The sequence below is a fragment of the Pongo abelii genome, chromosome 15, assembly GCF_028885655.2.
Source record: "Pongo abelii isolate AG06213 chromosome 15, NHGRI_mPonAbe1-v2.0_pri, whole genome shotgun sequence".
Classification (NCBI taxonomy): domain Eukaryota; kingdom Metazoa; phylum Chordata; class Mammalia; order Primates; family Hominidae; genus Pongo; species Pongo abelii.
In genome coordinates, this window is record NC_072000.2 from 81,598,372 (window position 1) to 81,623,402 (window position 25,031).

At 41.2% G+C, this 25,031-nt stretch overlaps 1 protein-coding gene across 2 annotated transcripts in view; it reads right to left on the minus strand.

Annotated features, from left to right (window-relative positions):
* The window catches only part of TMED8 (transmembrane p24 trafficking protein family member 8), a 44,124-nt gene that overhangs the window by 7,137 nt on the left and 11,956 nt on the right, over positions 1-25,031 (minus strand). For both annotated transcript variants that reach the window (XM_054529589.2, NM_001131075.1), the window contains 4 exon segments: positions 11,483-11,564; positions 4,257-4,386; positions 1,607-1,733; positions 1,084-1,389 (listed from right to left, as the gene is read on the minus strand). In XM_054529589.2, coding sequence (XP_054385564.1) covers positions 1,084-1,389; positions 1,607-1,733; positions 4,257-4,379 — 556 coding nt within the window. In that variant the 5' untranslated portion in view covers positions 4,380-4,386; positions 11,483-11,564.

Consider the following 25,031-nt stretch of genomic DNA (forward strand, 5'->3'; position numbering starts at 1 on the left):
ACATTTGGAAATGTCTGGTGATCTTTTGGTCATCACAGTGACTACTATTAGGTGATATCTGCATTTAGTACCCAAGGGTCCAGGAGTGGTAAAATCAGGATAGTACCTACACAACAAAGAAGTGTCCCATCCCAAATGCCAATAATGTCTCCACTGAGAAACAATGATTTAGCCTGAGAGGAGCCTTCCTAGCTTCAGAAGTGTCTGGACATTTCTGAGAGGGAGAAAGAGATATTTAGAAGGAAAGATCCTGACATTCTTTCATTTAATAGGTGAAAGGACTAGCTAATGGAGATAGGAATTGCAGATAAACATGCTATAAATTGACCCTAGCACCTTTACCTGGCTTCCTGAAAAGCAGCAAATAAGATACAAGGTTCTCCGCTTTCCCAAATACCTGTAGATTTCCCTGCACGCTTGCTTTTCTATGAAGAAGCATGTTAAGGGATTGACTTTAAGATTATATAAGAAAATCAAGGAATAAGAGGAATAACACTAATGCTTAGGACCTACTCTTATGTTACCTGAAAAAAATGCCTCTGGGCCATCCTTAGTAGACACTACAAATAACAGCTGGAATGGAGCCCGGAGACCCTTTTAAAACTTGTCTGGGCATGAAGTAAAGAAGTAATCAATAGCCAGCTATGAGAGTTTGGGAGAGGGAGAGAATGGATACCTTTAGCAAACTGTAATCACTCACTTTGGTTCCAGGCCAATAATAAATATCTCCAAACTAAGAGAGAGATGTAAAATAATCTCTGGCTTACATGCGACCTGAATGACCATCCCTCTAAACTGCCGCATGACTCACCCTCTCTCTGCTCCTGCCCCATCCCTGCCCCCAGGAAGGTGTTGGGAAAACAATGAGGTACTGATTAAAGGAAAAGAGGCTTTCTTTCAACTAAGGCAGCAGTATCAACCCCACCAGAACGTTCTCTTTGGCCTGTACCACTCAGCTTAGCTTGTAATGCTGAGTTCCTCAACTGCATTCAAAGGAAGAGGAGGACTGGTACAACCCATGAAATGGTCCCCAGAAATCAGGTTAAGCCAGAAAACTGCAAATTATGTTAAAATTAAATTTACCTTCAATCTCTTCCTCCTCTTCCTCTTCTTCATCCTCATCGTCACTGGAATCACTGACCTGCACAGTTATGTCAGTGCTGGTTACAGGGGTCCAGTCAAAATAAACTCCAAAGCCAATGTCATAGTCATCGGTCGCAAACTCCCAGCAGACACGCTTCCCCTCTGGATGAGTAGGTACCCGGATGGTCACCACCTCACCACGCTTCACCACCAGACGGCTGTTCTTCTCTTTGCCCAGCTTGCTTTTGAATTCCTTCACCTTGGCAAAGGTCCAGATGCATGGAGGAGCCATCAGAGGTGGGGAGACTGAAAGGACAGGCAGCTTAGCACTGAGAAACCATGAGGAAACATGAGTACCCCAGGCATTTTGCTAAGAGAGGTTGGCACAGTCAGACATTCTTTCTACTGGCTTCTTTGACTTCCTTTCACAAGTCATTTTCTTTCCTTCCATTTGTCTGTCTGTCTGCCTTTCTTTAAGTATCTACTGGAAACAAACCACCTGCTATACTCCCAAAGGTCTCACCTTTCCTGTGGTCCCCCAGAAGATCTGCAGATTCCAAATCAGCTGAAAGAACATCTATAGCTCCTGTATGTTCAGATTGGATCATAACGATGTCCCCAGACCTCTGTGGAACTTGATACTTGGCCATCTGCACAACAGAACTCTAGTTAAAGGAGTATTCGAGTGGCAGATTCTAATTAATCTCTTTTTGCATGAAGGCTGCCCCACCCCTGCTCTATTATCTCCACTATCCCCACTCAAACCTTAATGTACTAGTCAATGTTCCTTCTCTTTCTTCCAAATAGGAGTTGCTAATAAATTCTACTAATTTTTTAAAACCATTAAAATATTCTATTGTTTAAAGACTGTTTCCTACCTTTTGCAACTTTCCTGCTCCAAACCCTTTATGAGGTCCTTGTCTGCCAACACCCTCGCAGGTTGTTGACAGTATTTGCATTGACTGTGATTCTGGGCCATGCCGTGGTCTTACCTCACCTGCACAGTACCTCCCTGTGGCTCCTCTCATTAATAGCTCTTGCTCCTAGGGTTTAGTTTGACTCCCACTCTGCCACACATCCTCCTGCTACAATTCCCACTCAATGGTTACTTCTACATTACTGTCAATCAGCTCTCCAAAGCACTGCAGAGACAGAATCTGGTTTATGGTCTTTCTCTCTCATCCACAGCCCACCTCGGGCTACAGGTTGTCTCAGTCTTGAAGTCACTAACAGTGTTCTATCAATAGTTACAATTTCACCTTAGACCAGCCCCAGGACTTGCATTTAAACAGTACATTTGCTGCCAGACGTCTGACTTACATGGAAGAATGCGAATGGCATTTGATACTCAAAGCCCTCACTAACCCATGCGGGAGCTTACAATGTCTCCCTGGTGAGCTTCCCTTCAAATCACTCAGATTAGTGTTGCTGGTTTCATGCTATTATACCTTAATTTCCTGCCCCTTCTCCAAACAGTTGGCAGGCAACTCAACAAGAAATCTATACCTATTGCCCACAGGGAAGAGTACATCAGTGAGTCAGCAATCCAGTTAAGAGGCTGGAATTGTATTTGTGAGAAATAAATAAATCAAGTTTGTAATCCTCCCAGGCTGTATTCTCATAATATCTGTTTCTGGAGAATAAGCCCTCCAGTTCTCATCTCCTTTGCTAACTGAAGTGAATCAGACTTTGGCTAGTGTGCTTAAATAAATCCTTCCTTTTCTAAAATGCTAAATAAAGGATTAGGTTGCAACATATTAGCTACATAGCCTTAGTAAAGTCTCTAACAGCCCTCAGCCTCAGTTTCCTCATTTCTTTCTTTCTTTCTTTTTGAGACAGAGTTTTGCTGTTGTTGCCCAGGCTGGAGTGCAATGGCACGATCTCAGCTTACTGCAACTTCCACCTCCTGGGTTCAAGTGATTCTCCCACCTCAGCCTCCCGAGTAGCTGGGATGACAGGCACACGCCACCACGCCCAGCTAATTTTTGTATTTTTAATAGAGGCGGGGCTTCACCATATTGGTCAGGCTAGTCTCGAACTCCTGACCTCAGGTGATCTACCCGCCTTGGCCTCCCAAAGTGCTGGGATTACAGGCGTGAGCCACCGCACCCAGCCAGTTTCCTCATTTCTTAAATGGAGACACAATGGCACCTATCTCACAAGGTTGTTCTCAGGAGTAAATGAAGTGTTACAGATACAAATGCTTGTAAACTGTAAAGTACTATACAAATCTAATTATAATGCCTGGTGGTGTCTTCATTGACACTAATACCAACCATTATTCTAACACATATGCTAATAAATGATAGAAACAACCCTACCCCCCACCCCATCCCTCCATGGCAGGGGCACCACTACACTATCACTTCCATACAGCTACTTGGAAGGCTGAGGCAGGAGGATCACTTGAGCCCAGGAGTTTGAGGCTGCAGTGAGCCATGACTGCACCATTGCACTGAAGTCGGGTGACAGAGTGAGACCTTTGTCTCAAAAAAAAAAAAAAAGTCAAGGCCAGGCACAGTGGCTCACATCTGTAATCACAGCACTTTAGGAGGCTAAGGTGGGTGGATCACCTGAGGTCAGGAGTTTGAGACTAGCCTGAACAATATGGTGAAGCCCTGCCTCTACTAAAAATAGAAAAATTAGCCAGGCATGGTGGCGTGTGCCTGTAATCCCAGCTACTCGGGAGGCTGAGGTGGGAGAATCACTTGAACCCAGGAGGCGGAGGTTGCAGTGAGCCGAGATCGTGCCACTGCACTCCAGCCTGGCAACAGAGGGAGACCCTGTCTCAAAAAAAAAAAAAAAAAAAAAAAGCTTCTGTGGAATCTTTATCATAAATACTAAATAGATCTACCACAAGAAAAGCAAGAGCAAAACAGTCCAATGACTTCAGGCTCCTCAATGAAGAGGATTTTAGAGAACACATGAACATTCATTCTAATACTTCGTTTTCTGAATAGGTGCCTACTGGGTGCCAGTACAATGATGGGCCCTGTGGAAGATACAAATAATCATTCTCCAAATAATAATGAAGACCAAGATGCCCTAAATTAGAGGGCAAAGAGAGAATTCCAGGAGCCACCCTCACAGTGCTTTCTAATTCCAGCCCATCCACTATGTGTCTACATTCTGGTGCCTCCTTTCATAAGAAAGAGCCAGAATCTGCCCCCTACCTCATTGAGGACCTGGGCCTGGTCTGCAGGCAGCAAATCCTGTTTCACCAAGGCCTGAGCCTCCAAGGCACCAGTTGCTTTCCGTAGATCTTCCGTGGCATCCTTACTCACTGGAGACACCATCTGTGGCCTCTCAGAGGAAGAAAGCATGTCAATTCAAGGACTCTTTGAAAAGACTCAATCATCCTGGAGAAACTTTGAAATAAAACAACATTCGAAACACCCCCAGCCCCACCTGTCCCTGGCATTTAGCTCTACTGTCACCTTAGCCGACCACTGCCCAGGGCTGAATTGGTCCACAGTAAAGTGTTGACAGTGTGAAAACAAAGACTAACAAGGCCAGGTCAAAGGCTAGGAGAACCATGGAAAACACTCAGCTCCGTCATCTGAGACGGACTGCTGGTCTGTTTTTTTTTTTTTTTTTTTTGTCGTTGTTGTTTCTTTTATTTATTTTGACAAAGTGTATATATTTATGGTGTACAATGTGCTGTTTTGATATATGTACATATTGTAAAATGATTAAATTGAGCTAATTAACATATCCATCCCCTCACATACTCCTTTTTGTGGTGAGAACGTTTAAAATCTACTGTCTTAGCAATTTTCAAGTATACATTGTTATTAACTATTGTCACCATGTTGTACAAAGATCTCCAGAACTTGTTCCTCCTTCTAACACCTTATACCACTTGAGCAACATCTCCCCATCCCACCCCCTGGCCCCAACACCTATTAATCACCATCCTGCCCTCAGCTTCTATGAGTTCCAATGTTATTGCTCACTCTGCGGCCCACAGGGCCCACAGAATTTTAACCGAGGAATTGTTAGAATCTCAGTTCAGTTCTACACACAAAGCCACTGGCTAGAAGCAAAAGGAGGAGGCCTGCCTAAGGGAGATTAGGCACCAAAACAAAGTACAAAGTGATGATCAAGGCAACCCTCTCTGAAGTTATCCCTGAGGCAGTCTTTCAGCAGATCCATTTCATACCCTGTCCCCATTCAGTGCTAGGGGTCATCACTTTCTCTCCTTTTTAAAGCACATTAATCAACAATCCCAATGGCTTCAAACACAGCTCTGTGAATAGTTTTTTGTTTGCTTTTTGACGAGTGGACCAGTGATGCCGCTCACCACAACCTCCGCCTCCCGGGTTCAAGCAATTCTCCTGCCTCAGCCTCCCAAGTAGCTGGGATTACAGGCATGTGCCACCACACCCGGCTAATTTTGTATTTTTAGTAGAGACAGTGTTTCTCCATGTTGTTGGTCAGGCTGGTCTCGAACTCCCGACCTCAGGTGATCCGCCTGCCTCGGCCTCCCAAAGTGCTGGGATTACAGGCGTGAGCCACCGTGCTCGGCCGTGAATAGTTGATTATAAAGATGCAAGGGAATGACTTATGCTCTCTTCCATTTCCCCTGGCCTCATAAAAACTAGAAAATTAGTGCCAGGGCTGTAGCAAAATAACCCAGGCCTTTTGGGAATCTGTTGCCGATAAAAGGTGACATGGATTTTTTTGAATGGCAGTTATCAAAGTATGGTCTAGGGGCCCTTCGGGGGAGTCTATGAAGTTCAAACTGTTTCATAACAACACTAAAATGTTATTTCCCTTTTTTCATTCTCATTTTCTCAAGAGTGTGCAGTGGAATTTTCCAGAGACTATATGACATGTGATACCGCAATAGAATGAACTCGGAAGCAGAGCTGAGAATCCAACTGCCTTTTATTAAGCCATTATTAAGCCTTTTATTAAGCCTTTTATTAAGTTCATTATTATTTTTAAATGAACAAATAACCATATTCTAATTTTTCAGTTTTAATTTCTTTTTATTTATTTATTTATTTATTTATTTATTTATTTTTGAGATGGAGTCTCACTCTGTCGCCCAGGCTAGAGTGCAGTGGCACGATCTCGGCTCACTGCAAGCTCCGCCTTCCGGGTTCACGCCATTCTCCTGCCTCACCCTCCCAAGTAGCTGGGACTATAGGCGCCCACCACCACGCCTGGCTAATTTTTTTGCATTTTTAGTAGAGATGGGGTTTCACCGTGTTAGCCAGGATGGTCTCGATCTCCTGACCTCGTGATCCACCTGCCTCGGCCTCCCAAAGTGCTGGGATTACAGGCGTGAGCCACCATGCCCGGCTGTTTTTATTTCTAATATAGTAAATATTGATAGATACAACCCACACAAACAAAAATTCTTTGGGTCCTTAATAATTTTTAAGAGTATAAAGTTCTGAGAATCCCTGCTTGAGGGCATCATTTCCTCAAACAGGCTGAGTAAATGACTGGAAAATGGTAGTATACACCTCATGGGGGAAACAGAAGGAGGCTTCACTTTAGAGTTTATTAGTTTGTTTCTTTCCTTTTTTAACATAAACAAGAAAAATCACTCCTTCAGATAAAACAGAGCCATCTTTTGGAATATCCAAAATTACTCCAACCTACCTCAGGACAGACAAGAGGAGGTCACTCCAAGAATCAGAGCTGTGGGATTCTGTTGATCTTTATATGTTCACTTCGGTTATTCAGTGTAAGCTGTAAACTGGCCTAGGCTGTGGGTCTATTTTAATGCTCTTCAACCCAGAAATTATAGTCCATTTCTGCTTCTTGACACTGTGTATCATCTGCCTCCTCCAATAGAAAGTAAGCTTGGTGGCAGGCACTGGGTCTCACTGCCTCTGTATGCACAGCACTGGGAACCAAGCCTGCCACCTGGAATTCTAAGGCCTATTTTTTTTTTTTTTTTTTTTTTTTTTTTGAGACAGAGTCTTGCTGTGTCGCCAAGGCTGTGGTATAGTGGCATGATCTCGGATCTTGGCTCACTGCAACTCTGCCTCCCTGGTTCAAGCAATTCTCTTGCCTCAGCCTCCCGAGTAGCTGGGACCACAGGTGTGCACCACCACGCCTGGCTAATTTTTTGTATTTTTAATAGAGACGGAGTTTCACCATATTGGCCAGGCTGGTCTCAAACTTCTGACCTCAGATGATCCACCCGCCTCTGCCTCCCAAAGTGCTGGGATTACAGGCGTGAGCCACCTCGCCCAGCCCTAAGGCCCTTTGCATTCTGACCTCACCTCTCAGAATCCTCACTCTGTCCTGGTCCCTCCAGCCACAACAGCCTCTTCAATCCTTGATAGTCCTCAAACACCCCAAGTACTCTCCCACTTGAGAGCTTTTGCATTTGCTGTAACCTCTGCCTAGAATACTCTTCTACAACATTAACTCTTCTTTAGTTAACTGAAGACTTCCTTCCTGCAGGTTTTCTGCTGAGAGGTTTCTCAGAGGTCTGTATATAAAATGTCTGCCCCTTCCTGGCCTTGTCACTGTTTCTGCCCTTACCCGGCTTCATTTTTCTTCACTGCACCTATTACTGCCTGACATGATATGGAGCATATTTTGTTGATTGCAAGATGCACACTGGCTTTTAGATTTTAGCACAACTGAAAGATAGGATGTCTTAAAAATTGATGATATCTTAAAAGTGCCGTGGGCCTGGATTGACATCAAGTCTTTCCACAAGAGATTTGCATTTGCTTCTGCCAGTACTTAGGAATGCTACCAATCTGAGACTCCTTGAAATTAAGTTCTCTGTTTAGGGTTTTGTTTAGATCCTCCTGGCAGAGTGAATTTTGACAAGACACTGGCTAATACCAACTGGTGGTTCCTATTCTCAGGGGAGATATTTTTTCCTCCTATGACACAGTGTCAAGTTTGAGACAATCAAGCTTCCTTGCTGTCCTTTTCTGTGTGGGGGATTTTTTTCTTTATATTTTCACTGAAGGTGCAGGCTTTTGGTATCCCAGTTGCATATGGGGGGTCTATTAGACGATCCATCTTAAGCATTTCTTCCTCTCTTGGTGGTACATGAAAGCACATCTTACAGTTGACGGCAACTTAAGAGTCTGTGAAGTATGATGTGTAATTGTTTTCTGTCCACTTCCCCCACTAGAACGTAAGCTCCCTGAGAGCAATGACGGACTGTTTTGTTCATTTGTGGTATCTTTAGTACCTAGAACAGTATCAGGTACATGGTAGGCTCCTAGCAAACATCTGTTGAATAAATATTAGCCCCAAAATATTTGTTGAATAAAAAATGAATAAGTTAATTTTTGCTTGGGAATAAAAGAGAAATTCTGGATCAGACTATCATTCATAATATTGGAAAGGTGAGACAGGCTATCTGAATCATTAGCTTGACTTACTGTGTGTGACATCTAAATTTTAGTCTCTTTGTCTTTGTGCATGCTACTCTGAAAAAACATGGTTCTGCTTATTTAAAAAACATATTTTAAGGCTCGGTGTGGTGGCTCATGCCTGTGGTCCTAGTTACTCACAAGGCTGAGGTGGGAGGGTTGCATGGGTCCAGGAACTTGAGGCTGCAGTGAGTTATGACTGCCTACTGCGCTCTAGCCTGGGCAACAAAGCAAGACTCTGTCTCAAGAAATAATTAAATAATAAAATTATGTTAAACAGGATATGTGCCACCCACATAAATTTAATATTCACATTAGCATTTTATGCTCTGGAGAATTAGAAAAGAGCATTTGGGGAAAGATTAATTTCAAATTACTTGATGCTGGTGATAAGCCACATAAAGGAAAAGCCTCTGATTTAAGCTTCTGGTTTGTACTGACCTGGAGCAGGGAGGCCATCTCAAAGGAAGGGGAGAGCCTGGCCGGCAAGCCAGCCTCACTAGAAAAGATAGAAAGTTGTGCCGTTTCCATTTCCAATAGACACATAAGCATAAGAAGTAAGCCTCAGGCATCACATTCACTGGATTTTTATCTTCACTCAGCAAATGTTAGAAACAAAAGTTAAAAATTAAATCCCTGGCCCGGCGAGGTGGCTCACACCTGTAATCCCAGCACTTTGGGAGGCTGAGGTGGGCGGATCACAAGGTCAGGAGTTTGAGACCAGCCTGTCCAATATGATGAAATCCCGTCTCTACTAAAAAATACAAAAATTAGCCAGGCGTGGTGGCGCGCGCCTGTAGTCCCAGCTACTCGGGAGGCTGAGGCAGGAGAATCGCTTGAACCCGGGAGGTGGAGGATGCAGTGAGCTGAGATCGTGTCACTGCACTCCAGCCTGAGCGACAGAGTGAGAATCCGTCTCAAAAAAAAAAAAAAAAAAAAAATTAAATCCCTTTGTGTCCAAGGATGTTCTGTGTTTCTTATTTTAAAAAATGTATTGACCCGCCGAAGGACGAAACAGTTCTGTGTACTTTGGTGATGGACACCGTAAATACCCTGACTTGATCACTGTGCATTATATACACATAAAAAATGTATCATGGACCCCATAAATTTGCACAAATTAAAAAAAAAAAACACCTCTGTGCCAAACCCATCACCCAAAGATCCTTCAAATCAGCAGGTACAGAAGAGGGATGATGGCAAGAAGATGGAAAGGAGTTCTCCTCAGCAGATTTGATGAAAACATGAATGGTCTCAAATAATCAAAGCCTTGAGGAGGCTACGTCTTCTACAGGATTATTATGTATATTAACTGAGTAGCTCCAGGCATAGAACTCAAAACTCTCTGGCTGGTTATGAGAATAAGCTACAGAGCTGAACAAAACTAAAGCTATGTGAACTTGGGCAAATTATTGAACTCACTGTTTCATTTGCTTCATCTTAAAAAAAAGCAGGTATATTTATTTTATGAGGGCTGTTATGAGACTCAAATGAGATAATAAATATACCTACTATAGTATTTGGCAAATAGAAATGTCTGACAAAAGTAACTATTTCATTACCATTATTACAGAGGAACATTTTTTAAAAACCATGGCTATTATAACCAACTATATTATAATTATACTAATCATACAAATTATTTCACATGCAAAAGTAAGGGGAAATAACTTCTAAATGGAACTCAAGAAATAACAGATTTTTGAAATACCCTGACATCTGCCACTACTCCCAGCCATCAATTTTGTGTGGAGACCACAGTTTACTGGACAACACTGTCCCATGAACTGATCAGTTGGATACAATACTCACTAGCTCAGGGTTCTCCAATATACAGGTTTTCATTAGTTATTCTATTAGCGCTTCATGGTTTCTACTCTTTCCAGGGCTCAGTACACCTCTTCTCTTTCTGTTATACATTCCGATATCAATGATGGTAGTTGGATGAGATAGGCAGAGAAGGAAATTAAGAAAGACAACCTAAAGGCCATCACAATGGTTTCATCTGAAAATTACAGAATAAAAAAATTCCAACTGTTTTTGTGAGGGCATATATATGTGTGTATGCATTTTATGGGTGAAACCCAAACATGCATTCTCTTGCAAGTCCACTTGGAATCTCCTTCAAATATTTTAACATTTGAGCATGATCTTCAGGAGAAGATAAATGAGGACACTACACTAGACTATTTGTTATAGTTTTATTCTTTGAGAGTAAAGGAAAAATGTATAACCTGAAATAGACCTGACATTGCCCCTAAACACACTTGAGGGTTGATTCATGACAAAACTACCCATATTTTTTTGTTTTTGTTTGTTTGTTTGTTTTTGAGACAGAGTCTCGCTCTATCACCCAGGCTGGAGTGCAATGGCATGATCTTGGCTCACCGCAACCTCTGCCTCCCGGGTTCAAGCGATTCCTCTCCCTCAGCCTTCCAAGCAGCTGGGATTACAGGCATGCGCCACCATGCCCGGCTAATTTTTATATTTTTAGTAGAGACGGGGTTTCACCATGTTGTCCAGCCTGGTCTCAAACTCCTGACCTCGTGATCCGCCCCCCTCGGCTTCCCAAAGTGCTGGAATTACAGGCGTGAGCCACGGTCCCTGGCCAACTATCCATAGTCTTTTTTTTTTTTTTTGAGACGAAGTCTCGCTCTGCCACCCAGGCTGGAGTACGGTGGCGCAACCTCGGCTCACCGCAAGCTCCGCCTCCTGGGTTCACATCATTCTCCTGCCTCAGTCTCCCGAGTAGCTGGGACTATAGGCGCCTGCCACCACCCCCGCTAATTTTTTTTTTTTGTATTTTTAGTAGAGACGGGGTTTCACTGTGTTAGCCAGGATGGTCTCAATCTCCTGACCTCGTGATCCACCCACCTCGGCCTCCCAAAGTGCTGGCATCAGGTGTGAGCCACTGCGCCCGGCCCACATTCTTTACTTTAACTTGCCTCCCCGCTTAAAGTCACTACCTATTTCTTTCACCAATTCCTCATCTCAGAAGATAAAACCTGTGAAAGCATTCTATCCAAAGTGGTTACCTGTGGGGTGAGGAACAGGGTTCTGGATCAGTGGCAGAAGCCAATAGAGAGGTATCCTTGTTGTTTTCTAGATCTTCATTCTCTAGAAAACCATAGAAAGAAAGAATTCAATATCTGAGAGGGAATACAATCATAATTATCTTGTACCTTTAAAAAAAATCTAGCAATTTCAACCAAATTCTTCCCAAAAATATTCTGGTATGAACTTTATACTCTCAGAGGCCCAACACATAAATTATTCAAGTCATCACATCCAAGTATTCTCAGACAGTCATAACTCATTCATAAAAAATAAGTCATTTCTAAAACAAGTCTCCAAAAAGTTAATCCTAATTTAAGAATCATATTTCTGCCAGGTGAAGTGGCTCACACCTATAATCCCAACACTTTGGGAGGCCAAGGCAGGAGGATCGCTTGAGACCAGGAGTTCAAAACCAGCCTGGGCAACAGAGCAAGACCCTGTCTCTAAAAAAAATTAAGGCCAGATGCAGTGGTTCATGCCTGTAATCCCAGCACTTTGGGAGGCTGAGGTGAGTCACGAGTTCAAGACCAGCCTGACCAACACAGTGAAACCCCATCTCTACTAAAAATACAAAATTAGCCAGGCATGATGGTGCACACCTGTAATCCCAGCTACTTGGCAGGCTGAGGCAGAAGAATCACTTGAACCCGGGAGGCAGAGGTTGCAGTGAGCTGAGATCATACCATTGCACTCTAGCCTGGGCAACAACAGCGAAACTCCATCTCAAAAATAATAATAATAATAATAATAATTTTTAAAAATTAAAAAAAAAATAGGCCAGGCACGGTGGCTCACACTTGTAATCCCAGCACTTTGGGAGGCCGAGGTGGGCGGATCACTTGAGGTCAGGAGTTCGAGACCAGCCTGGCCAACATGGCGAAACCATGTCTCTACTAAAAATATGAAAATTAGCCGGGCATGGTGGCATGCAGCTGTAATCCCAGCTACTCAGGAGGCTGAGGCAGGAGAGTCACTTGAACCCAGGAGGTGGAGGTTGCAGTGAGCTGAGATCACACCACTGCACTCCAGCCTGGGCAACAGAGCGAGACTCCATCTCAATTAAAAAAAATTAATAAAAAGAAAGAAAGAAATCATATTTCTCAGAAAGCAGATGGTTAAATTAGGCAGAACATAGAGGGTAAAGTGGGATGTAAGATAAACTGAATTTAGCATCAAAGTATAAAGTGTCACTTCTACATTCAATAAGTTCAGATCAATGTACCCAAGGTCAGGTAAAGGACTTTTGTATTTTCATTTATTTATTCAATCACTCATTTACCAATGATTTATTGAATAACTAGGTGCCCTCAAGGAGTATATAGGTGAAATGCATAATGAAGGCCATGTTCTCAAGCTCAAAACAAGCCTATGTATGGCTGGTCTTATCACAGCCATTTTTGCAGTGAGGAACTTAAGGCATAGAGACAGGATTCAAACCCAGGCAGTTGTGCTCTTAACCATCAGATGCTACTTAGTTTTGTGCGTTATTCATTTAGCCTTTCCTTGAACACCCAGATAGCATATGGTTTAGTGCATTTAGACAGCCCCTCATTAAACTCCCTCTGTGTAAGACAAGACACTGAAGACTGAAGTTTACTTCTCAATACAAAACGCAACTTAAGTAAACTTCAAACATTGAAAGTTTCAGAGTTTGGTAGCAAAGTCAAAGTGAAAATGATAGGCAAAATTTTTAATCCAAGCTTAATTTAGTCACATGTTTTATATGTGAACAAGATCTATTTTTCTTTTCTTTTCTTTTTTTTTTTTTTTTTGGGGGGGGGACAGGGTCTCCCTCTATCACCCAGGCTGGAGTGCAGTGACAAAATTATGACTCTCGGCCTCTTGGCAACCTCAACCTTCTGGGTTCAAGCGATCCTCTCACCCCAGCCTCCTGAGTAGCTGGGACCATAGGCACACCCCACCATGCCAGACTAATTTTTTTTTTTTTTTTTTTGTAGAGACGGAGGTCTCACTATGTTGCCCAGGCAGGCTTGTCTTGAATTCCTGGGCTCAAGTGATCCTCCCACCTCAGCCTCCCAAAGTGCTGAGATTACAGGCATGAGCCACTGTGCCCATCCAAGATCTATTTTTCTTTGGGTCAATTCAGTCTCATAGGCAGAAAGACCTTAGAGTTCCTGCCATCCAATGTTTCTCCCAACAAAGAAACTGAGTCTAAGACACTGTTCCCCAGTCTCTGCCACTCTGTAAAGAGGCCCATTCACTGAGGGAAAATGCAAAGAGAAAGTTCTCCCCTCTGTTGACCTAAGTGAAATGTGCTCCCCACAATATCCTTTCCCATATTGACAGCTGACTGTCACATTTCCACAAGTTCCTTCTCCTCAGGCTGGTCATCTTCACACCACACAGCCTGTGACCATGCTGGCCCCCTTTAGCTGCTCCACTTAGTTTGTTCCATTTAAAGAAAGGAGCCAAAATGAACAACTTTGCCAGGTGTGTTCCAATCCATGCAGACTACACTGACAATAACCTCTTAAAAAGGACACAATATTTCTTGACATAATACCCTAACCAGGCACTAGATTTCTTAACTGCAAACTTACTGTTGGCCTAAATAAGTCAATCAAGATCTCCAGGGCTTATAAAAATAAACTTTTTCTAAGCCCACTCTCTCCTATGCTCTATTTTTAAAATAGACTTTTGGAAAATAATTGGTTTTTTAACTTAAAACCAGGACTTTATATACCCTATTACTTATTTCAAATTAACTTTTTGAAATTATACTAATAATGCTTTGTTCATTGTAGAAAAAAGTAAGTACAGATAAGAAAACATTTTGCATCTACCCTTCCAGACTTTATTTCCTTTAAAATAATTTTTAATATACAGATAATCCATTGTTCACTGTAAAAAAAAAATCAGGAAATACAGATAAGCAAAACAACAACAAACTAACCATAACCCCACTAACCAAAGATTACCACTGTTAACTTTTTAAAAAAAAAGACACAAGGTTGGCTGGGTACAGTGGCTCATGCCTGTAATCCCAGCACTTTGGGAGGCCGAGGAGGGTGGATCACCTGAGGTCAGGAGTTCACGACCAGCCTGGCCAACATGGCAAAACCCTGTCCTACTAGAAAATACCAAAATTAGGTGGGCATTGTGGCGGGCACCTGTAATCCCAGCTACTCGGGAGGCTGAGGCAGGAGAATCACTTGAACCCTGGAGGAAGAGGTTGCAGTGAGCTGAGATTGCACCACTGTACTCCAGCCTGGGCGACAAAGGAAGACTCCGTCTCAAAAAAAAAAAAAAAAAGACAAGAGGTTTCCTTATGTTGCCCAAGCTAGTCTCGACCTCTTGGGCTCAAGCAGACCTCCCACCTCCCCCCTCCCAAAGCGCTGGGGTTACAGCACAGCACCTGGCCAACTGTTAACATTTTGATGTATATCCCTTGAGAAATACATTTATACATATATACATACAAATACATATGTATATGTACTGTGTGTGTGTATGTGTGTTTCTGAAAGGACATGCACTAAACACTTTTTTTTTTTTTTTTTGAGACATAGTCTTGCTCTGTTGCCCAAGCTGGAGTGCAATGGCGTGATCTCGGCTCACTGCAACCTCTGCCTCTGTGTTCAAGCAATTCTCCTGCCTCAGCCTCCTGAGTAGCTGGAATTACAGGGACACACCACCATACCCGGCTAATTTTTTGTATTTTTTAGTAGAGATGGGTTTTCACCATGTTGGCCAGGCTGGTCTCAAACTCCTGACCTCAGGTGATCCACCCGCCTCAGCCTCCCAAAGTGCTGGGATTACAGGCGTGACCCACCACGGCCAATAAACACTTTTAATGAACATTTTTCAGAGTTAATAAAGATAGGGCTACATCATAATTTTAAATGGCTACGTATTATCCCATACGTTGTCCCATTATTTCTTTAACCAATCCTTAATCTTCTACTGGTAGAGCTAGTGCTTATTCCAAATCTTTCATTGTTATAGGCAATGATGCTGTCTATAACAATTACAGATTGTTATAGACTGTTAGAGATAATGATGTTCTATTAGCAGTACCTACAACCCTTTCTTAAGAACCTCCCCCGTCAACAGCCTTGGAAGTGGCAGTTCCTATGATCGAGGTACATTATGTTGGCCATAGTTCATTGGTTTCGGGTGAGCACCTGCCCAAAAGTCAGTCCGATTCTCTTCCGTAAAATCTGGAGTTGGTATCCAAGACGGAAACAGACTGTGGAGAACTCTGTCAGTTTAGGAGCTGAGCCTGCCTTTTGGGAGAAGCCTTCACAGGCCACGTTAAAGCAGATGACTAAGCAGAGAAGATAATTTTCAGAGAGTATAATGATGCATTCAAGTAAAGGGAAAGAAAAACAAGGGGACCTCTAGGTCTAGGAGAGAAACAGACCAGAGGCTACTTTGTAACACCATGAGGTTCAAGTGTGCTCCTCCAATTGGAGTCTGTAAGAGGCCTTACATAGTAACAATGAGCTCTTTTCTTCTTTTCATTGTGAAATAAACCACACATATGAAAGACTGCATGAAAAGAAGATACAGAGCTAAAATATTAATAATACAAATACCTGCATAGCTACTAACTAGGTGAATTATTAGTACTTTAGAATTCCCCTACCCAATGCCCTTTCCTATCCTATATTCCCTGTTCCAAATTCTGAGTAAATTATTCCTTGTTATTCTTTATATATTTTAACTAATTACTGCTGTTTAAAAACCTTTATTGTAGAAAATGTTAAACATATACAAAATCACAAAATTAGATCACAGTAGAATGAAGACTCATGCACCCTACCTATCTTCTCAACAAGATTTTACTTGGCCTGGTGTCCTCCATGCCCTACCTTCTTGCCCCATCCACCAACAGATTATTTCAAACAAAGCCCAGACATCATTGTATCTACCATTACATTCATTTAGAACAAATCTCTAAAGAAAAAGACTTTCAACACAGGTACAACAACATTATCACTCCTACAAAATTGGCAGTTCCTTAATATCATCTCATACCCAGCCCATGCTCAAATTTCTCCAAGTTGTCTCCCAGAATTTCCTCTTAGGAGCTGGTTTGTTTGAATCAGAATCCAAATAAGGTTCACACACTAAATTTACCTTATAAATCTCTTAATCTACATCAATCCTCACCACCATGGGTCTGTATACAATATATTTGTTGACATTTTAAAAAATTGATCTGCAGACTTTTCAAACATTCTGGATTTGGCTGACTGCCTTTTCATGGTATCACTTAACAGATTATTTTATGCACTATATTTCCTATAAACCGGTCATAGATGTAGAGCTTCACTGTCCAGTATAGTAATTACTAGTACACGTAGCTAAATTTAAATTTAAAAGAATTTAAAATTCAGTCCACCCATCTCAACTAGCCACATTTCAAGTACTCAATAGCCATGAGTTGCTAGGGGCTACTGTTGCCAGGGAGCACATTTTCACCATCAAAGCAATTCTACTGGACGGTTGATCTAGAGGCTTGACTCAATTCAGGTTCAGTTTTGTTCTTGCAAGAATATTCCAGAAGTAACATATGTAATTCCTATGGTATTACATTAAGAGGCACATAATCTATGGTTATTACAAGTTTAATGATAAAAAGATTAGGTTCATGTTCTCAGCCTTATCCACCATCAAGCTCCTCATTAACCCTGCACCTAGTGGCTTTAGCAGGCATTCATGATCATTGTCTAAAATAGATACAGGATTTCATTAAAAACTAGAAAATAACTTTTCCAATTCTAGCACTTTCTACAGTTGTTCTTAGTTGGAATTCCACTAAAAACAAAACTTCGCCTCATCAACTATTTGGCTACTCTGACACAGTCATAAGAGAAAAGCAGAGAAAGACTTGATCCTTCACCAACTGAGTTAGAATCATAACAACCTCCAAAAGTGACCAATGATTTGTTCTTTGAAGTATTGTTAGAAACACATGAATTTTAACATATTTTATGTGCTTCAAGTTTTCCTAATTTTGGCCTGTGGGAGCTCCTTAAAGTTGGCTCTTGTGTCCTTTTAAGATGACACCAGTGGTCTTGCTTATAGCATAAGTTCTGAGCTTTAAAATCTTATAAATGCCTGTCCCACACTTGGAATCAACTATTTCTCTCTAAGGAGTCCTGGTTCTTTTTCATTAGAAATTGTCTTTAAAGGCTGGGCATGGTAGCTCACATCTGTAATCCCAACACTTTGGGAGGCTGAGGCGGGTAGATCACCTGAGGTCAGGAGTTGGAGACCAGCCTGGCCAACATGGTGAAACCCCATCTCTACTGAAAATACAAAAATTAGCTGGGCATGGTGGCACACATCTGTAATCCTAGGTACTCGGGAGGCTAAGGCACGAGAATCGCTGGAACCTAGGAGGTGGAGGTTGCAGTGAGCTGAGATCGTGCCAAGGCACTCAGCCTGGGTGATGGAGTGAGACTCTGTCTCCAAAAAAAAAAAATTTTATTTAAAGACCACAATCAATGTAAAATATTACACATACATCACACACACACACGAATATATACATATCCTAAATGTCATATATTAATACCACATATAAAAATATACATGTAAAATGAATTCATGCAAATACTTCAAATTCAGATTACAGGATTTTTCTTTTTTTTTTGAGACGGAGTCTTGCTCTGTCGCCCAGGCTAGAGTGCAGCGGTGCAATCTCTGCTCACTGCAACCTCCGCCTCCCAGGTTCAAGTAATTCTGCTTCAGCCTCCTGAGTAGCTAGGATTACAGGCACATGCCACCACGCCCAGCTAATTTTTGTATTTTTAGTAGAGACAGGGTTTCACCATGTTGGTCAGGCTGGTCTCAAACTCCTGACCTCGTGATCCGCCCGCCTCAGCCTCCCAAAGTCCTGGGATTACAGGCGTGAGCCACCACGCCCGGCCCAGATTACAGGATTTTAACCTAACTTTAATTCTATATTTGTATTTTTCGGTCTTGTTGTGGAAAATCCTGGATCTTAATAATATTCACATATATACATATTTGCTTTATTCTACAATGTAAATATAACAGTTTTAAAAGAATAACAATATAACTAAGGATATGGATATTATAACACTCTTCTCCTTAGTTTTTAATCTTCCATTATTTGTTTTTGAAAACATAAGGAAATACATATACATATAGTTGTATGTTGCCCCCATCTTAGAAAAAAATACACATTCTGCAACTTTTTTTTTTTTTTTTTGAGACAGGGTCTTGCTGTGTCACCCAGGCTGGAGTACAGTGGTGCGATCACAGCTCAATGCAGTCTCAACCTCCCTGGCTTAAGCGATTCTCCTGCCTCAGCCTCCCGAGTAGCTGGAACCACAGTCCCATGCCACCATACCTGGCTAATTTTTTAAATTTTCTGTAGAGATGGGGTTTCGCCATGTAGCCCAGGCTGATCGCAAACTCCTGAGGTCAAGCAATATCCCCACCTCCGACTCCCAAAGTGCTAGGATTACAGGCATGAGCCACTGCGCCCAGCTACAACTTGTTTTCATCACTTAACAACACAGTCTAGAAGAGCTTTCAAGTTGGTGAATTTATCCACATTCCAGAATAGTGGTGCAACCCAACTCCATGCAGACGGAAGCTCCTGCACTCAGGACCCTTCCAGGCCTCGCCCTATGTACCTCTTCATCTGGCTGTTTATCCTTTATAATAAACCAGTAAACACAGGCAGAAATTCTCCAGATGTCTCCCAGTAATGTCCAAGTTTTTATCCCAGTGTCACAAAGAAATATCAATGATGAAACATGACCTACCCAGGACAACCTACAATGACCTGAAGACATTTACTGGGGAGCTTGTTGTTTTCATAATATCTGCCATCAAGTAAAAGTGAAGAGTGGCTTTCTACTTGATCAAAAAACAGTTTAAAAAGAAATATTAATGAATATCAAAGGAGTAATGAAACCTGGCCTCAACGCCATTCTGGTACACACAGGTGGAGGCAAACCTTGGTTGTTAGATGTCTGAGCTGCAAAGAAAAGATCCACATGATTATCTGGAGATGTTTTGATAAATGGAGTACCTCAATCTGCCAATTTCAAATGTAATTCAGGTTCTGTGGTACAGGATGGGCACTCTGACAGTGAGAAAAAATTTACAGTTCTCAGCAGCTCTTTGGCTTTCAACAACTATGACAAATAATAGAAAAAAAATTGAATGAATTAACATGGTCATTCAAGAGTTAGGTCCAGAAAAAGTGGCATTCCAAGATTGGAACTCCATTCATGGTGTGTCTGGAAAAGATTACACAGATCTTCCTCATTACTTTAAATTTTTAAATTGTATATGTTTAAGGTGTACAACATAATGTTTTGATATACATATAGATGGTGAAATGATTACCATATCAAGCAAATCAACAAATCCATCATCCCACAGCTATCCTCTCTTTTTGTGATGTTGAACATCTTTTTATATACCTGTTGGCCACTGTGTGTGGCAAGAGCACCTAAAATTTACTTTTAGCAAAATTCCCAAGCACAATATTATTAACCATCATTCTCATATTGTACACTAGATCTCTAGACTTGTTCATCCTATGTATCTCTACTTTGTATCCTTTGACCTACACCTCCCCCTTTCCTCTACCATCACCACCACCACCACCACCTCTAGTAACCACTATTTTATCCTGTTTCTGTGTACTTGACTTTTTTTTTTTTAGATTACATATATAAGAGAGATTGAGCAGTATTTTTCTTTTTGTGTCTGGCTTATTTTACTTAATATAATGTCATCCAGGCTCATCCACGTGTGGCAAATGGCAAGATCTCTTTCTTTTATAAGGCTAAATAATATTCCTCTGTGTGTATGTATGCACACCACAGCTTCTTTATTCATTTGTCTGTCAACGGACACGTAGATTGTTTTCATATCTTGGCTATTGTGAATAATGCGACAATGAACAGATATCTGAGGCGGTGATTTCACTTCCTTTGGGTATATACTCAGAATAGGGGTTACTGGGTCATGTGGTAGTTCTACTTTTATTTAGGAATTTCCATACTATTTTTCACAATGGCTGCATCATCTACATTTGTACCAACAGTTGTTATCTCTTACCAAAGATAAGTCATCCTAACAGGCATGAGGTGATATATCTCATTGTGGTTTTAATTTGCATTTCCCTTGTGACTACTGATGTTGAACATCTTTTCATGTACCTTTTGGCCATTTTTACGTCCTCTTTGGAAAAACACCCATTCAGATCCTTTGCCTTTTTTTTCAGACGGAGTCTCACTCTGTCGCCCAGGCTGGAGTGCAGTGGCACAATCTCGGCTCACTGCAACAACCTCTGTCTCCCAGGTTCAAGTGATTCTCCTGCCTCACGCTCCCAGGTAGCTGGGATTACAGGTGCATGCCACCATGCCCAGATAATTTTTTTGTATTTTCAGTAGAGACAGGGTTTCACCGTGTTGACCAGGCTGGTCTCAAACTTCTGACTTCAAATGATCTGCCCACCTTGGCCTCCCAAAGTGCTGGGATTACAGGCATGAGCCACCACGCCCGGCCCATTTCCATTCTTTTGCATGTGGAAATCCAGTTTTCCCAGAACCATTTATTGAAGAGACTATCTTTTCCCCACTGTGTCCTCTTAGTGCCTTTGTCAAAAATTAGTTGGTCATATATGCTTGGGTTTGTTTCTAGGCTCTCAATTCTGATCTACTGTTTTTATACTAGCACCATACTGTTTTAATTACTATAGCTTGTAATAGAATTTGAAATCAGAAAGTGTGATGCCTCAACGTTTTCTTTCTTAGGATTGCTTGTATATTCGGGGTATTTGTGGTTACATACAAATTTTAGAATTGTTTTTTCTATTTCTGTGAAGAATGTCTTTAGAATTTGGATTGGGATTGTGTTAAATCTGCATATTGCTTTGGATAGTATGAACATTTGAACAATATTAATTTTTCCAAATCATGAACACAGGATGTCTTCCCATTTGTTTGTGTCTTCTTAATTTCTGTCATCAGTGTTTTACAGTCTTAAGTGTCCAGATCTTTCTGGTTAAGTTTATTCGTATTTTTTTCTTGAGACAGGGTCTCTGTAAGCCATGCTGGAGTGCAGTGGCACAATCACAGCTCACTGCAGCCTCGACCTCCAGGGCTCAAGCAATCCTCCCACCTCAGCCTCCCGAGTAGCTGGGACAACAGGCATGGGCTACCACGCTAGGCTAATTTATTATTTTTTATGCTACTGTAAATTGGGATTATTTTCTTGATTTTTTGGATAGGTTGTTACTGTGTACAGAAATGCAACTGACTTTTGTACACTGATTTTTTATCCTGCAACTTCACTGATGTCATTTATTAATTCTAAGTTTTTTTGTAGAGTTTTTGGGGTTATTTACATATAAGATCATGTCATCTGCAAATGGACATAACTTCTACCATTCAGCTAATTGTATGCCTTTTTTTTTCTTGTCTGCTTGCTCTTGCTAGCACTTCCATTACTATGTTGAATAGAAGTGGTGAGAGTGGTCATCCTTGCCTTGTGCCAGATCATAGAGAAAAAGTTTTCATTTTTCCACATTGATTACGACACTGGCTTTGGGTTTTTCATAAATAGTCTTTATTACGTTGAGTAAATTTCCTTCTACATCTAAAGTTGTTGCCAGTTTAAAATAAGCTTTTCTAACTATAATTTATTCTATATAAGCCTCATGGTAACCACAAAGCAAAAAACCACCCCAGATAAACAAATAATAAAGAGAAAGGAATCAAAGCTCAGCATTATAGAAAATCACCAAATCACAAAGGAAAACAAGAGTAAGAAAGGAACAAGGGCTCTACAAAACAACCAGAAAACAATTAACAAAATAGCAGAAGTAAATCTTTCCCTATCAATAATAAGCTTGAATGTAAATGGATTAAGTTCTCCAATTAGAAGACACCGAGTGGGTGAATGGATTAAAAAAAAACCAAGATCCAACCTATATGCTGCCCACAAGAGACTCATTTTAGCTTTAAGAACACATACAGGCTGAAAGTGGAAGAATTGAAAAAGATATTCCATGTAAACAGTAACCAAGAAAGAGCAGAGGTGGCTGTACTTAGACAAAATAAAGTCTAAAAACTGTCACACAAAACAAAGAAGGCCATTATTTGATGATAAAGGGGTCAAGCCATCAAGAGGACATAACAATCATAAATACATATGCACTCAACATCAGAGCACCTAAAGGTATAAACCAAATTTTAATAGACGTGAAGGGGGAAAATAGATAGCAATATAAGAATAGTAGGGGACCTCAATATCCCATTTTCACAATGGATAGATCAACTAGACAGAAAAGTAATAAGGAAATACTAGACTTGAACTACACTTAGGACCAAATGGGCCCAACAGACATATACAGAACTTTCCATACAACAGTAGCAGAATACACATTCTTCTCCATTGCATATGTAACATTCTCCAGAATAGATCAGATGTTAGGCCACAAAACAAGTCTTAACAAATTTATAACTGGAATCATAACAAGTATTATTTCCAACCACAATGGTGAAAAACTAGAAATCAGTAACAGAGGAAATTCAGGGAAAAATCACAAAGATGTGGAAATTAAACAACCTGCTCCTGAACAACCAATAGATTAGAGAAGAAATCAAAAGAGAAAACGTATCTTGAGACAAAACAGAATGGAAATATAACATACTAAAACCTATGGGATGCAACGAAAGCAAAAGCAGTTCTAAGAAGAATGTTGATAGCAATAAATTCTTACATTAAAAAAGAAGAGGCCAGGCATGGTGGCTCAGGCCTGTAATCCCAGTACTTTGGGAAGCTGAGACAGGAGGATCACTTGAGTTCCTGGCTGCAGTGAGCCAAAATCATGCCACTGCACTCCAGCCTGGGTGACAGTCAGACCCAGTCTCTAAAATAATCATCACAATAATAATATCTCAAATAAATAGCCTAACATTATTCCTCTTTTTTTTTTAATGTTGCCTAGGCTGTACTCAAATTCCTGGGCTCAAGCATTCCTCCTGCCTCAGTCTCCTGAGTTGCTAGGATTCAGGTGCATGCCACCACAGCTGGCTCATTAGTTTTTAAACTGGCATACTTGACTGTGTGGATGTACACCATACTCATGTCCCTACTGATAGACATCAGGGTCATTTCCAGTCTGTTAATATTGCAAACTGTGCTACAACACCTTGTGCATATTTCATATTTTTGCTAGTGTATCTTTGGGATAGATTCCTGAGTGGAATTTCTGAACCAAATTCTCCACAAGGATCATCTATTTTACATTCACTGCATCAATATATGAGTGCCCATTTCCCCACACCTGGCACATCAGAGTATGTTGTCAAACTGTTGGAAAATTGGCAGAACTTGATATGTGAAGAATGGTATATTAATTTTAGTTTGCACTTCTCTTATCTTTTAATGCATTAGAGCACTTTTTTTTTCTTCTTTTTTTTGAGACAGGATCTTGCTCTATCACCCAGGCTGGAGTGTAGTGTTGTGATCACAGCTCACTGCAGCCTTGACCTCTCGAGTAGCTCCTAGCTACTCAGGAGGCTGAGGCTAGGACCACAGGCATGCATCACCACATCTGGCTAATTTTTAAATTTTTCTGTAGAGACAGGGTTTCCCTATGATGCCCAGGCTGGTCGCAAACTCCTAGGCTCAAGCAATCCTCCCACACGGGCCATTCATAGTGTTAGGATTACAGGCATAAGCCATGATTTTTTTTTAAGATGGGATCTCACTGTGTTGCCCAGGCTGGAGTCTGGTGGCATAATCAGAACTCACTGCAGCCTCAAACTCTTGGGCTCAAGTGATCCTCCTGCCTCAGCCTCCCAAGTAGCTGAGAATACAGGCACCCTCGCCACCCCCAGCTTCCATTTTGTTATTTAAGCCTTTTTTTACTTCATTTCTATAGAACAAGTCCCCAGAACTGAAAAACCTTGTCAAGGTCTACACATTAACACTTTTATACACATTGTCCAATTTCTCTCCAAAATTTACTTCTACTAGGAGTGGATATCCGAGTGTAACCATTTCCCCACATTCTCACTAACACTAGATATAATCATTCCTTATAACTGCTGCCATTCTATAGATAGAACATGATGAAACACTACTGTTTTAATCTGTCATCCTTTAATAGCTCATATGGCTGAAACAAGTTCTTTTATGCATAAAAATCAGTTGCCTTTTTTGTTGTTTAATAAGTGAATTCTGACCACACATACTACTTAACCTACCTTTTCCACTCAACAATGATATTTATCCATTTAAAGCAGCCCACTGAATCTCCTTCAGGTATCACTCTGCCAAATATTTTGCCAAAATCAAAATACACTATATATACAGCAACCACATGAAAAAGGGAAATTTGAGTTAATGACTTTGCCTAAATTCAACAGAACTTTACTGGGCCCCTGCTATATGTCAGGCAGTATATTCCATGTAGGGAATATACAGTTAAACTAGACATGATCTGTGCCCTCAAGGAACTCAGCCTAGTGAGGAAGATAAACTCATAAACAGACA